At 39.0% G+C, this 16074-nt stretch overlaps 1 protein-coding gene across 12 annotated transcripts in view; it reads right to left on the minus strand.

The window, feature by feature from the left end:
• NRXN3 (neurexin 3) overlaps positions 1–16074 on the minus strand; it is a 942831-nt gene that overhangs the window by 612082 nt on the left and 314675 nt on the right. For 10 of the 12 annotated variants that reach the window (XR_011726274.1, XM_071745857.1, XM_071745870.1 and 7 more), the window contains 2 exons: positions 15869–16072; positions 9766–9792 (listed from right to left, as the gene is read on the minus strand). Coding sequence is in view for 11 of the 12 variants with exons in the window: in XM_071745857.1 (XP_071601958.1) it covers positions 9766–9792; positions 15869–16072 (231 nt within the window). In the remaining variant the exon portion in view is untranslated. The remainder of the gene's footprint in view (positions 1–9765; positions 9793–15868; positions 16073–16074) is intronic. The other 2 variants (XM_071745869.1, XM_071745868.1) reach the window with 1 other exon arrangement.

The raw sequence follows: 16074 nt of genomic DNA on the forward strand, positions 1-16074 counted from the left end.
ACAAACAAAAAAAAAAAAAAAAAAATGCTGCATAAGAACTATGGGAAGAAAAAGAAAAAAAAAATCCTAATCCTACATTTTCATATAGTTTTGAACTTGCTCCATCAGCTCTGTTGCATTTTAATGTGCTTGAAATAAATCAAAGTGTGACCAGTGAGACAAATATTATAAACTTTTATTTCAATGAAAACTGGTCAATTTTATTGACACTGCTGACAACTGCAATGAAGATTTAGGAACTAAGTTGCCCTTAAACTGAAAGCATACTAAGTAGCAAACTATAATATAATAAATTGGCAGCAACGAACTTTCATTCTGTCTCTATTGCAAGAAAGACAGTGATATTGCCCACAGTTGTGGCACCAATGTTTTGTCAATTCTAGGACTATGATCAATATTTGCATGAGAGACAGCAAGACCTGTGCCAGAAAAGGCTATGGTAACAGTATAAATGGGGTGTATGCAATTATTTTTACACTCTAAGGGTAACTACCAGTACATCATTTGGCCAACTGTGCATTGAACTCCAAAAATGTCAGTGGTTATCTACAAATATGCTTCTTCCTTTCCTTTCCTTTCTTGCATTGAAACTGACTCAGAGGTGTTACATGATATTTGGTGCCTACCTTCCACAGTAGAACTGGCTACATTTTAGCAATGGATATTTAATCTGTAACAGCCCCTAAAAAACTCCTGGCTTCATTCAAAATCCTATTGTCCAAACTCACCTTAGAAGCCTAGACAGAAAAAAGAACCCCACATCTCAGAATACTACAGCTCTTTCAAGGGGTTTCTTTGCAATTAAAACATTTCAAGGGGTTTCTTTGCAATTAAAACATTTTTATATTATTTCTGCCTTTAAAAATTAATTATGATATGCTAGCAGCATTTGCACGTGGCATTTTTTCTGCTGCACTGAACATGCAAACCCACTTTATTTAAACTAAACCTTATTCCACTAGAAACTCTACAAGATGCACACATCTTCGACTGTACATAACAAATGGAATGGAAGGAATCCATTCAAATCTACAACCCCTCTTAGGAATGCAAAAGAACTTAGGTTTGGGGACAACAAAATATCAAATGTATTACATCTTTCCCCAGCTGAGCTAAGAAAGATTTCTGGGTTTGCATTCAGAACAATTTGGCATATTCTGTCCCTTCTCTCAAAGCGAAGAGCTAAACTCCAAGAATTCAAGAGGAGCACCGTGCTGGGCAGAAGACCACAACTTTGTTCCAGGCTCGGATGTTGGAAGAACATTTTTCACTAGACAGTTCCAAAGATTCTAAGAGCTTGGTAAAGGTGACAACAACTTGCAACCTTAAAGATGCTAATCTGAGTCAAAAGCAATAGCAGACACATTTCTTCATTTCTCTTTCAGTTCAAAACAGTGGGCTGAATAATTTCAAAGAACCCCCTACAAAAAAGGGGAAGAGAAAACACACTAATTCTAATGACATCAGCACACTAACAGTTTCTTAACACACAATTAAACCCTTATCTGAACCTACTCTTGCATAAACTGTTCATTAGCATAATAACTTCCCTGTTTACTTTCAAGCTTGCTGGTGATTCTCTACTTCAGTTCATGAGCAAAAAAAATAATAAGTTATCCTTGGACGATTAAAACTGTACATGGTGATTTGACCTGCAATTCATGATCAGGCCTGGATACTGTGAGATCCAAAAAGAGTAAAAATATGGCAACCACTGAGTGGCATGAATCAAAAAGAATATTTACTTAGGAAAATTACTTCAGAAATACTCTCAGACTTTCTAACTTTCTGTATTCAGAATGAAAATGTTTCTATTGCATTTTCCATGAGCTAGAAAATTATTTATGATAATAGAAAAAAAATCTTCACTGCTGATCAAACACATCTGTGGTAACTTGCCCAGGTTCCTTGTGGTATTGAGTCTTCTATGCATTGTATTCCCTTTGCACAAGCGATGCAAGAAGTCAACAGCTGTTATCTTGGCCCTGAAACCTCAAGAATCAGCTTTTCTTGAGAGAACAAGGCAAACAATTAGAAAAGAAGACATCACTGCTGAAAGGCTTGCTAAGGGCAAGTTTCCAGAAAAGTGGCAGCAACACAAGTCTGCACTGAGCATCACACACCAATGTGCAACAGCCAGAGCAAGCGAGACTCTTCCTGGTAGAAGAAGGGTTCTTGTTCTCTGAGTCTCTCTGTTCCTGCAGGAACAGTATGTATTTCTAAGGTGCTTCTTTCAGAGGCAGATCACAAACCTACAGCTCAACTTTGCCCAGCTCATTTCAGAGGTCAATGTTCAAGCACATAAGCACTGAAGGATATTTAAAAAGTAAACTTCTATTTTGTTCCTCAAGCACCTGTGCACAATTGCAGTTCTTTGCACCCAGAAAAATATTCTAGCATCAGTGTATTTTGCTAGACAAACCAGCCTCACTTTGCAAAATACAGGCAATGTGATGGGTCAGTGGTGACAGAGGGACAGTAGCAGTCACTGCTGAATTAGGTAGGTGCTGTGAGGGCTGTTAAGCATGGAAAAAAGCTTTGAGGTATAGAGGCATCTCCATCTCTATTTTCTCCACCATTATCAACTCTTTCACTATTCATTCATGGAAACTAACAAGTATTTAAGTCCTAATGGAGTCATTGTTATGTTTTAAGACAGTCAACAGCCTGGCATATCTTAATCCTGGAAGCAACATATTTACTACATAGCTGCACAGCTTCCTGATATTATCACTCACATAGCATGTTTCCTCAAACTCAGTGCCTTGTGTACGAAAAGAAAAATCAATGAAATGGAAAAAGAAATGAGCAAATGAAGACAGGCTGAGAGAGTTGGGGTTGTTTAGCCTGGAGATGAGAAGGTGCTGGGGAGAATTTATAATGGCCTTCCAGTACCTGAAGGGGGTCCTCAAGAGAGCTGGAGAGGGACTTTTTACAAGGGGATGTAGTGATAGAAGAAGGGGCAATGGCTTTAAACTGGAGAGTTAGGTTAAATATTACAAAGAAATTCTTGACTGTGCAGGTGGCAAGTCACTGGAACAAACTGCCCAGAGAAGTTGTGAAACACCTGTGGAAGTTCAAGGTCTGGTTATCTGGAGCTTTGAGCAACCTGGTCTAGTGGGAGGTGTCCCTGTCCACAGCAGGGGGTTGGAGCTAGGTTATCTTAAATGCCCCTTCCCATCCAAACCATTCCATGATTCTGTGAAATGCTCAATGATAGATCACCATAGATACCACTGTTTGAGTCTACCTTTGGCCTTTTATGTCACTGGAAGGTGGCAAAAGCACTGTATTTTTAAGCCCTCTAGAGTGATTTTCACAAAATTTGAAGGCTATAGTTGCTTCCCAGGTGTACTGGGTATGGCTGGGGGAGAGTTAATTTTCTTCACAGCAGCCTTTATGGTGCCACATTTTGGGTTTGTGAGCAAGAGTGTTGGTAACACAGACTGGGGGAGAGTGAGTGAGCAGCTGTAGGGTGCTTAGCCAGCTTAGCCATCTACAGGGGTTCAACCAAAACACAGAGGAAAGTGCAAGTGATAACAGCTGATACGAGAGGAACACAAATCAACTTACGCAAAGAAAGTAGTGAAAATAATAAACTGAAGAGCACACAAGTTTTTATTTCAAAGACTTTTTCTTTTCCCCAAGCACCCTGACTGAGCTCTTGCAAACATTGCAACAAGAAAGGAAACAATACATCCTTACTTTCCCAAACAGCCATGAAAAAGAAAGCCTGTATTGTAACAACCAGTTGATAAGAGAAGATTATTGCTGACCAACAAATAGTTAATTCAATATATCATTAAGGCCAGAAACTAGTTAATTCAATGTTTCATTAAAACAAAACTCAGCACCACACAACTTCAAAAGTTACCCTACTCAGAAACCTTTTCCTAGGTTACTCCAAGGTTCAGACATAGCACCTTTCTCCTCTGGAAAAAAACCAAAAAAACAAAAAAACCCCAAAACAAAACAAAAAAACCCCCAACAAACAAACAAACAAAACCAAAAAAAACCCACCCCAACCTTTTCATATTCCACAGTATGCTTCATAGCATCCAGAATCCAAATATTTAATTGGAATTTCTAATATCAAGTAGTGGGTATCTAGCTTAGTGACTGATAGGCTGATTAATATAGATGTTTAGACTCTGCCTCTTCCACAACAGTTATCATTTTTAATTATAATCCCATGGCAGGGGTCAGAGGCTACAGAAATTGAAAATTCTTTATATAAAACCATACAGCAAAAAAATAACCTTTCAAGATGTGGTGAGGAGTCACGAAAAGGGATGCTGGGGTGGGAATGATAGCCAGTAAAATGGCACAGTTGATTTCCAAAAGCAGGTCACTGATTCCTGACAGATGACTGCTGAGTTTTCAAGGTTAGTTTTCTTTCCCATTAGGTCTCACTGCAGCAATTTAGTTAAAAATAACACAGAGTGCATTCTGCCAGGATCTGTTTTCTACAGCACCATCTCTTCAGACTGATGACCTTAGAAGATCTGCTGAAGTCTCTCCCTGAGTGCTTGAACTCAGAGTTGGACTAGAGACTTTCAAAGAATGTGACAGCATTAGCTGGAAGATGAAAGCTATCTGCTGCTGAGAGCTGGGGCTAGCCCTAGTCTACTTAACACACACTTGCATTTGTAGCCAAGATTTAGGGCCTCTGAAATATTCTGTGATAACACAAACGGCGGTTAAATTACAGAAATTAACTAATTACATCACTGCAGAACCTTAATCTTCATGGCACTGTCTTGATGGGGAAGATTAACACACTGTAAAAGGCTTGCCCTCATTATACCTATCATTCTGCACCCAGTAATGCAAACCACTACAGCCTCTTTACCAGTCACTCCTTATCCAGTACCCACTGAGTCTTAAGACTCACTGATTTGGCCTTAAATTTACTGATAGGGTAGCACCCAACATAGGAAGCAGTGCTTGTGCTGATTAGTGTTTTCTTTCCTTTTTCTTTTTAACTATTTGAAGACTCATTAGAGATGCTCTCTCTAGATTGTTCTCAGACAAATTCAACCTGTGAGTAAGTGTGTGCTGAGTAGCAAAGGGCCTGTCAGGAATGCATCTTTAACCTCGCTACTGGTTGAACCTGAGAACAAGGAGTGGCAGTAGCCTTGCCTTTCTCAGTCTGTTGGATCCCATATGGTATGCTTCTTCAAGCAGAATTATTCATTTACCATCTGACAAAATATTTGGGAGGACTGCTGTTTCATCATCTGACAGAAGGAAATGTCTTCCAAAGACAGGCTTGCTCCCCTACCTTCCCCTGCTTCGCAGTGCAGCACTGGCATTCCTGATCCAGAGGCTGCTCAGAGGTGAGACTTATCAGCCAGGCTGTACAGATGCTTCAGACACCAGCTCTGCTTTCACCACTACAATGTGACATACTAATGACTCGTCACTTTTCAGGCTGCATAAGCATTAATTTCTGATTATGTTTAAATGGAGTTAGGGGATAGCAGAGTCACAAATATGATGTGTATGTTTAATCATACCTCTTCACTTTCCAAATAATGTTTTCATCTTAGAGGACTATTAAGCTTTTATTAAAATGACAGCAACATCACTAGGAATCAGATAAGTGCACTTGCTTTTGCAATATTTTGATTAGAGTGAGCATGGCTTCCTATTTCCTTATGGTAACACAGAAAAAAAAAGAAAATTAAAACCTCTCCCAGAGACTTACACATCACAGGCTTGTATTTTATGATTTTACAGTGGCACTTAGTGAAACAAAGTACTAACATTGCACTGAATCAAGGAACTACGTACAGTAAGCATGGCAACTGAGGAGGGAGAATCAATCTCCCATTCTGGCAGTCTTCTACTGTCAAAGACAGTCCAAAACATATTGGATCTGAAACAAAATGCTAACTGTGGGGCCTTGAAAAGACACAGGATCAACTAGTAGTGTTTGGACTGTGATTTTTCATCCTCTTCCATTTGTGCTTTTAGCAACAATTAAGAGAAGAGGATCAGGAGTTGCTGAGGCTTCACAAGTGACATGAAAAGAGGTGATGGCTTGTCTGGTATGCTTCAGTAAGAAGAAAAGGCCTCATGGGGGAATAACAAGCAATAGGACTGAACAAGTCACTGGCCCAAGGGCAGCTACTCTTGAAAGATCAAACTTCCAGTTAAGGTACTGTCAAACTATGTGACTGTGACCATTGGCACACATATAAAAGGTTTGGGATAAGAAGAAACAACTAGGCCATGAAAAATGATATAAGCAGTATCCTAGAAAGAACACAGAGCGAAAACACCTCCAAAACCTAGTAAATATGTCGCACGCACAGTCCTGTCATCCACACTTAATATTGGGTAGAATGTGTGAACTCAGTGAGTTCACTGAAAAGGGAATAAGGAAATTAAGGACCACATCCCTTTGAAAAACATTAAGAAAAGTCAGCACACCGCATGTTATGCCGCAAGCTATAAAACTATCACACCAACTTTAACTTTCTGTAAGGAGATCTATGCATTTCAAGAATCTGTTTACAGGAGATGGGCAAAAGAGCTACTCTTAATGAAATCCTGTTAAAAAACCCAAAATACATGTATACAAAAATATAAGGGTATTTAGACGATACCTGTTTCCCCCATAAATCCAGGCAACCAAACTGTACTATCCATATGTCTGCAGTATGTTAAGGAATCCTTCAATGCACCTCCAGACAATGTATTTTGGAACCCAGATCCTGCTTTTGGTTATGTTGATTTTACACTCAGAGGAAAAGGGAATTATTACCTAGACACATCCGTGTAAGCAAGAGTCCTGTTGGGTCCTTATAAATTTAACCTCTGTCAGTGTCCAGAAACAGGTAGGATCAGTTTAGCTATTGACAAGAGTGAAATGAAGGATGAGTATTAAAAGAAACACAGAGAAAGCAAAAAAAAAAAAAAAAAAAAAAAAAATCATATTCTAAAAAAATATGTCAGTCTTCTGTTTCAGAACTGTGAGATAAGACAGTCATGAGAAGCAGAGAGAGGGTAAGAAGAAATTAAGTGATGGAAACCAGTATTTTGCATCATATATATATGACAACTCAAAGATATACAAACCAAAACACCAATCCTGTCAATGAAAATTATTAACAAGTAGATGGAAAATTAAATGCTTACCTGGGACAACACACTACACTCCTCTGAAAGAGCATGAGCTTCATTGCTTGCTGTGGTAGGCTCTTTAACCTACACACTCCATGAGACCACAGAAGTACAGCTCTGTTTACTTTTAAAACCATGCACTAGGTCCTGTCTATTCAATTAGAAATGGTGACTCCTTGACTGTGCAGCTGATTGGGAATCACATTTGTCAAATTCCTTTAAAACACTTCTGTCCATATCAACAGACCCTGGCAGCCCTGTGTGTATATAGATAACTCCCTCTGCACAATTACCTGTAAGTGTGCCTGCAAGAGTAGTTGAACTGACACTTGCTCTGCTCCAGCCCAACCATATTTTATTCATGCAAGAGTATACAGATTTTTTATCAATCAGGTCCCAGCAGGTTCCTTTCTAGAAAGCAGAACTGATGACCCAAGTCATTGCAATAGGGAAGAACAAAAGCAGGTGTTGGAGGGACAAGTACTGTTGCTCATTTTCAGCAAAGTATTATAAAAAAAACCCAAATTGTTTTTTTAATTAATTAATTAGTTAAAATATTCAGAGGTATAATGTATTTCAAAATGCAACAGGCTCAACTACTGAAAATACATGGAAGCAAAATGTTTCAAGATGCTTTGCTTCTTCAGGATAAATTAACAAAAGAACTAGATTCAGTCTGTCTTCCAGCTGCTCTGATTATAGCATACTCTTTTCTCTCTCACTTTTCAAAAATATTTCTCCCAATTACTGCCAGATTTTGATTTGCTTGAAAACCAGACTATAGCTCCTTACAGCTCAAGCTGATTTCCCACCTGAAGATAGGCTTCTATAGCTAAGCCTCTAGCAGCCCGCTGTCACCAAAAGTTGAAGATGATGATAACATCAGATAACATCCAGTACCAAAGGAAGTGGTATGGATGCTCAGATGACTTGTACCAACAAGAACTATGGTTCAAGTGTTTAGAGTTACAGATGTCTGAGCAGCAAGAGCATATGTACTCTTAGGAAGAAAAAGATCCTATTTTTTTATGCACGTGTCATCAGTGCTGCTTGGTTAAAACCAGTGATCTCAGCTAGCAGAGATTCAAGAGACCTTTTCCTATTACCCACTATATCTTGAAATACAGCATGAAAACAGGGAAGACTAAAAAGAATCCAAAAGGAGGTGTCAGGCTTTGAGTCATACAGGACTAATCCCACATACTCGTGCAATAGGGCTGAAGAAAGCTTCAGTTCTCAATGTTGTGAACTCACGATCAAGTTTCTACAGCATATCCGGGCTCACAACTGGAATAATCACACACCAGCCAATGCTTTGGCTTGACCCTGGCTATAGGCTCCCTAGGGACCACTTCCCAAAACCACAAAACTAATTGTTTCCACTGTCCTGGAAATAAGTTTCTCAATAAGCTGGCAGTGAGCAGGAGTGAAAGCAAATCTATTTGCTATGTGTGGGTTTTTCTTTTCTTCTTTCTATTTGCAACTGCAGAGAATATTTTAAATTTTGCAAATAATTGTACATGGTGGAAAAAATGCAAACACCTGATATCTGCTGTCTAAAATTACAAACTTGCTCTTAGTCTAAAAGCTTTTGGGAGTACAACACACTTTTTTCCTGATAGCTTGGATGGGACACACTGGAAAGCAAAAAGACCACATCTTCTGGAAAACACATAGATCATGCTTGCCTTTTAATTCCTTATACCATTTCAAAGTGATGTTAAGCCTTCCATAAATCTTTCCACATAAAATCTAACACTGAGGATCTGCCAGTTCAGGAATCCAGTTTCAAGTAAGATAAGCCTCAAAGCACACTTGACAGCTAAAGAACCCCAGTCTTTGGGAAGTGATTTTTACTTTGAGACCTACATCAACTTCAACCAGCTCTTCAAAGTAGGAAAGATTTTATTTGTTCAATCAGTGTGGAAATGGATCTGATCATTCCCTATTATTTTTCACAGAAATTTTAGAAGTCTTCTTCCCTCCTTTTACAGCTGAATGGATCCTCAGTGATCAAAAGACTTAGCTGGAATTTATTACAGAAACCTAAGAGTAGTAAATGCTATATAAAAAGTTATCACATAACTCTGATAGCATAGTTAATTCTAATCTTTCCTTCTTCTATAGCCCAATAAAAATTGCTTTGTATAATATCAGGCTAAGTTGTCACCATTCTGAAATCAAGTGAGAATTTGGTGTGGGTTTGTTTGTTTTTAAATATGCATGGCTTTTTTGTAGTGGAGAAGTGCATACAATACCTGTTGTTATTCTTATGCGGTTCTTTAAATGTTTTCATAAAGACAACAGGTTACAGTAAAATACAGTATCAGCTCATCAGGTTCCTCTGGTGCTCTTCTGTAAAGTTATGAAATAATAGTTCATCTCCTCCTGGGAGAAACCTAACACAAAATTTTCACATACAGTCATCATAATGTCTTCCCTCCTCCCCCCAGCTTCACATTCCATCCAACCCTTCAATTTCAGATTTTTTTTTTTTTTTTTTTTTTTTTGTAAAAAGAAAAGATAAAAAAAAAAGAAAAAAAAAAGAAAAACAGTTTATAAAACAGCAAAGAAAATAAAGTTATTTTAATATATATAGAAAGAGAACAAAATGAAACTTGAGGGAAAACTTACTGGCGTTACAGTTTATCCTGATACAGTCTAGATGGGGAAAAATAAATGAAAGATGAAATTGCATCCTTCAAGGTAACAGCTGCAGACATCCAAAAACAATCAGTCCACCCTTCCGGGGACAGACACACGCAAAGAGATGTGGCCATTTTATACTTATATACAGTCTGTACAAGTTCAGGAGTGGGTGTATATGTACAGTATATTCTACAGAAATATCTTTTACATAAATATATATATATATATATACACACACATATATATATACATACACATATGTATAGAGAGATATACTGATATACATATATAACCACATGTTGACAAAGAAAGCTATTTTCTTTTAAAGAAACCTGTGCATCTAAGAGTATGTTCTACTGCAGACCATGAACTGGTGTGAATTACAATACAAAGATTTATAATTAAGGCACAAAAAAATCTCCCTCAAAAAGCAAATTATTATAATACAGTGTCATTTCACTTTTTAAAGACCTTAGGCAATTTCTCTAAGAAGCTTGAAGCTCAAAGTCAACCTTTACACTTGGTTTCTTTTGAATTAATTCATATTGTTTTTGCATAAATACACCATCTGTCCAACACAGAATACCTGTAAAAATCAGCCTATAGATTTGTTGGTGCAATATTTAACCCTTTCCAGTTCTCCCAAAGACAGACCCACTTCTCATTTCCCCAGTGCCAGCCCAAAATACTTGTTATAAAATTATGTGCACGTACACATTTTACACTGTCCATTCAGGTGAGAAAAGGGTTAATATATTGCCCAGTTGTGTCCTGTCATAAAATGGCCACTTGCAAACAGCTAACCGCACGAACGCCCAGCCCAGATTTCAGCTAGTTCTGGAGGTTGGGAATACTGGTTTTTTGCTTTGCAGGGGGAATGGGGATGTCTTTCAAAGGTCCCCAGCCCTGCCAGTTCCTCAGAGCCCAGTCTCATCTTGCTGTCTGAACGCTAAGACTGAACGTGATGCTTGTAACATTCAGGTAGAAGACGAAATGGGCAGTGAAGTGGCAGATCTGGGAACCTTTGCTGGCCCTGCTTCATTCAGAGTTTACAGGTAAAGGAGGGATGAAGAGGAGTACGTGATAAAAAAAAAACTAGAGTTATGCTTGTGGAATCTAATAAATGGTAACGGAGGAGTCTGTATGAAGAAAACAAGTTGCTGTAAGAGAGCCCGAGCTAGAGGGCTTCTGAGCATTGCTTCTCTCATTTAACACACTAATGCTCAGCATATCTCAGGATATGATCCATAAGAGGTTCTTTTGTTTACAAATGCCTTCTTACAGCATTGAGAACATGGATTACTGTGGTGTCTGATATGGGCGAGAGCTATCATATTAGTGCTATTTTGGGCCATACTGACCTTCTCTCAGGAAATCAAGGACAGGAATAATAGCACCATGCTACTGGACACGCTATCTGGACAACTAAAGCTTTGACCAGCAGGGATAGTTGTATTTATTACAGAGATATGGCCCAGCAAGAGAGATTATACAGTATGGCAGAAAAATATAATGCAGTTTGCTGTTTAACTGGACCAATTTTATGTTATTTCAGCAGATGAAACTAAATGCAGTTCTTAAAAAATGGAAGAGGAGTAAGAATAAGTCCATAAATAAAGAGGTGTAATGAGCAGGGGCACACCAATCAGAAGCAGCATAGCCAGAGACAGTCTGTTTTCAAGCAGAACTTCTCTTGAGAAAATCTGGGTTTGGTTTTGTGCGATTAGGTTTGTCATGTGTCGTCAACCGCAACAGAAAAGTGGGAGCAAACAGCCCTGGAGCAATTGGTACAACCACCATACAGTGGTGGCTATATCCCTTACAGGAGTTGGGTGGAGTAAGAGGAGCTCTGAAATACATACTGGGGACCTTTGCACTGTGACCTGATGGAGAGTGAGAGCAAGAGTGAGAGAGACTCCCAAGTCTCACCACAAGCAAGTGAGATCAAGAGAGTTGTTACAGCTGGAACAACAGGGAAATTTTTTATGGGCTAAACAGTAAGTGCTGGAAGGGAAACATGGCCAGTCCTCAGCAACATCCATCAAACTAAGAAACTAAAACCATAGATGTGTTAGTGATGTCTACAGAGAAGTTCTGCGTTTTTCATTTTTTATCTAACCTAATATCAGCAATACTGAAATAACAGTGTCCCAGGCCTTGCCCTCAAGGCTGAGTCACTGCTCCAGGTGAATGGATCGATGTTACAATCTGAAAACCAGAGTAGCCCAATCTGGCCTGGCTGCTAAATTTCTATTTCAAAGAACAAGAGATCAGGCCACTGAGAGGGTTGCCCTGATAACTACCATGGCATTATTAGATCTCCAGCCTGCAAGCACAAAGGTTCTGCAGTGACATGCAACAGGGTGCTGGGCAGAAACACCCAAGCACACTTCAGAAGAACCAGCACCCAAACCAGACCTAGTCCATTCGGGCCACTAGGGACTCTGCATGGCAATTGCATCTACTTTGATGCTGCACCATACTCTCCACACTGCCATCAAATAGAAATATAGTTTTCTTCATTCATTTCCCAAAGCAACCAAAAAAAATTTCATTAATACACAAAGCTATTTTCTTCCTCTTACATCAGTTTTTAGAAAGGAAGAAAACACCTGCTTTCCTATAAACTGGTGAAACACTACAAATCTAAGTCAGAGGTTGCCTTCCCTGGCAATAAGGTGCAGGTTTACCCTGGTCTTTGTGCTCAAAACAGCGGCAGCTGGGGAATTCAGAAATAATTTTAAAAACTACTTTGGATTCCTTCTGCACAGTACCAGAGCAATAGGACTTCTGGTAATAATCATCTGGGGTTCTCAGTCTTGTTATCTTCTTCTACTGATGAAATGTGCTTTATTTAGCTTTGGCTGCATTCCTGACTAAAGAGGTTTTCCCTTGCTTTAGGTTTTGAAGGTAATTATGCCTAAACAGCTGTAAATCCAATCACCTGCCAGTTCAGCAATCAGATGAGCAATCTGGAGGACAACGGTAAAGTGAAAACGCAGCCTCTAATAGCATGGGGAGCAGGATGAGCTGGAAAGACCTTTTACAGTTTCTTTCTTTCATTATTATTCCTAATGTAAAGCAGAAGCTGCTTTCTTAGTGTTCAGATGAAAGGTTTTTCAGAGCTCATCACCTGGAAAATGAGCGAAAGACCCTCTCCTAGCAAAATGTTTAATAGCTCCACCAGAATTAGCTAACACAAGGGATTTACTGGTTGAATACAGATACCTTTAGTAGTGGACAGAAGTCTCTGTGAATTAGGCCCATGTTTCCTACCATTTGTTTCTTTTTGCCTGAAAACTGCTATACGTATTTTACATTGCTAAGGTCCCTCCTGCTCATCAATGAGAGGAAACATATAACAGTGGATCTCCCTATTGGACCAGCCATTTCTTTCCCTTTCTGCATATCTTCTCGGCATCATAAATTATTCCCAAGCATGTCCCAAGCCATGATTTGCTTTATTTCTCTCTCTCCTTCCACTCTAGACCCATTTGTTCAGAGTCCTTCTCAAGAGAAGTGAGATCTGTATCACATTTGGGCTTCTAATCTTCACCCAGTGAACACTCAAACTACCATGAGACATGCTGTCACCATGCAGATTGCAGTGCCTCAGGCACCCACATGGGAAAGTTCTGGAACAACTTCCTCACCCCTCTTTCTTAGAGAACTACTCATCACTGCTCTTTCTTTCCCTCCCACCTTCTACAGCAAGCACCCAGAGACCCATGCCCACCCATGCCTGCTGTATGGTGTCTCTCTCCCCTGTTTGGTTTGAACACTGAGTGCTGAGGGGATGGGTGGGATATGCCAGCCCCTGCAGGCTGCTCTGTACACTCTGTTCTCAGGGCTGTTTGCTGTGCGGGCCGCAGGCTTCAGGCCTTTGAAGGGTTGAATACCATCTTTTGATTTACCATGGCTATGTATATGGCATATGGGAAAGCCTTACAACTGAAATACACAGAAAAAAATAGGAGAAAAAGAAAAATAAAAGAAAAAAGAAAGAAAGAAAGAAAAAAACAACATAGGAAAGACCTTAATAACCATACAAATTATAGTAAGTCATCAAATGGAATAGATTAAAGAAGACACAGCTCTTAGTAACAGTATTGAGTGATTTATAGGAAAAGCACAATTAAATAACTCACCACTCAAAACAGTCTTTGTTTACACATATCTGGCATGAGTTAAACACTTGAGAGATGCTTACACATTCAGCACCAAGCATACTCAGGTCTGTATACATCAGCAGAGGTGCTGCTGCTGACTCACTGGTAAGGGACTTTTGGCAGTGTCAGATAATGAAGATTTGGTTCTCGTTTGTGTAATTTTGGCTATGAACAGTCTGGTTAAGGAGTAAACAGCTTAGTGACTTAGAGTAAACAGCTGAAAACAGCTCTGGTAAAGTTCCTCCTCAAATTTTCTTTCATCAGCAGCAAGGTAAAATTGCGATTTTGAGAGAAGGAAAGACCTTTATGAAGGAATGTATCTGACAGCTTTATAAATCCTAAGAGAATAGAAATTGGGCATGGAAGGAGAGTGCTGACAAGTTTCCACTGATGCATCCTATAGTCACTTTGAAGGGCAGATTCAACCTCGCAAAAGTTTCCAGCTGAAAAACTGGCAAATCTGGAATACACACTGCGTCAGGCCCTGCAACTATACAAAAATTGCCTTCAGTTAACATTGAAAGCTTGGTTTACACATTTGTCCCTGTAGTAAACCATCAATGACACATTAGTGTCTGACTTGTATTTTGAAAGCCAAAAGGACATTAGAAACAAGTTTAAAAAACAAGTTAGTCTGAGAGGACAACTGCTGGGCAACATATTCTTCATGTGAGGATAACGAATCCTACAATCATCACTTAAGTTCATTTATGGTACAGCAAGACATAAATAAACTTACCCTATCTAGCCAGTCAAGGTGTTAAAAACTAAGAACCAATACTATAGGTATTGGTGTTGAATACTATTTTTGCCCCTTACAAAACCACAGTGCTGGTTTCTCCTGATATCACCATAGCAGGGCTTCGAAGATGCTGATACTGTTAAATCAAAAAATGCAAAAACTTGTTCCAGTGGGGCTTAGAATTTTGAAAGCTCACATAAGCTTTCATAGACTGCAAATGCACATCTTCCTATGGAGTATCCTATATATTAGAAGTGGTTTAACATTTTGTACTGTCACAATAGTTCTGTCTCTCTGAGTCAGAATCTTTTATGAAGTTATATTCCTGGATTCAGAGAAAGCAACAAGTTGCACCACTGAAAAGTGAGAGAAAGCTTCAACCCATGTATTTACATTCCTTAGAAAGGCTATTTTTCATTCAGTTGAATAGTTAAAGACTGGCATGAAAATGGACTGAGGCTAATCTAATAGCACAGTCACTCTTTTTTTTCACTGTTGTTGGAGCCACCTCTAGTTGTCTTAAATTTTTCCTGGGAAAGCATAACCCTTTGGATTGCGGGGTTGCACTTTATTATTGTTGCCCTCATTTTAGTAAAGACGTAATCAAAAAAAACCTAGACTTTTTTTTTTTTTTTTTTTTTTTTTTTTTTTTAATATATAAAAATCCCTAAAAGCTGAAATATGTAGCAATTAGGAAATAGAAATAATTGGCAATTTAATACAACAGACCAAGCTGTATCAAACACTGCCAAATTTTGTAAAGCACATGGGATTCATGGGACTTCTGCTTTCCACCATATCCATTTTTCTTCCCTCCCACATTTGGGTTTGACTGTTTTGAGTGATGCTGCATGAATGAGGGATGTAACTGATCAAAAGATGGACCAAGCAGCATGTCTCACACAGAGCTCACCAGTCCCAGACCAAGAAAGGAAACTTAAAGACTTAAAAACCAACAGTGTCCATAACGAAGAAACTGACAACAAAACTTCATGCAGCAATGCAGAAGAGATTTTCTCTCCGCAGAACAATATCATTATGAAAGTCTCAGCAATTATTTTAGAAATCAATCCAATCAAACCAAAAAATTTAAACAAAATTATTAAAAAAAACCACAACACTATTCACACACCCAAACTAATACTGAAGGGAGCAGTGGAAGGTTTTTATACGATACCTAAATTGACCATAAGTTTGACACGGCCTCCATCCAGCTCCAGGCGCAGGGTGTCAGCAGAGTCTCGTGAGGTGGTTGCCATCAACAGACCATAAGCACGCTGGGACATGAAACGGAAGGACACATCTTCTGCTTCTGTATGCATGACCATAGGCATGATGATCTTCATGTACATGCTGCCATCATAGCTCAAGATAGAAGCCTCT

This window comes from Heliangelus exortis, chromosome 5, assembly GCF_036169615.1.
Source record: "Heliangelus exortis chromosome 5, bHelExo1.hap1, whole genome shotgun sequence".
NCBI lineage: Eukaryota > Metazoa > Chordata > Aves > Apodiformes > Trochilidae > Heliangelus > Heliangelus exortis.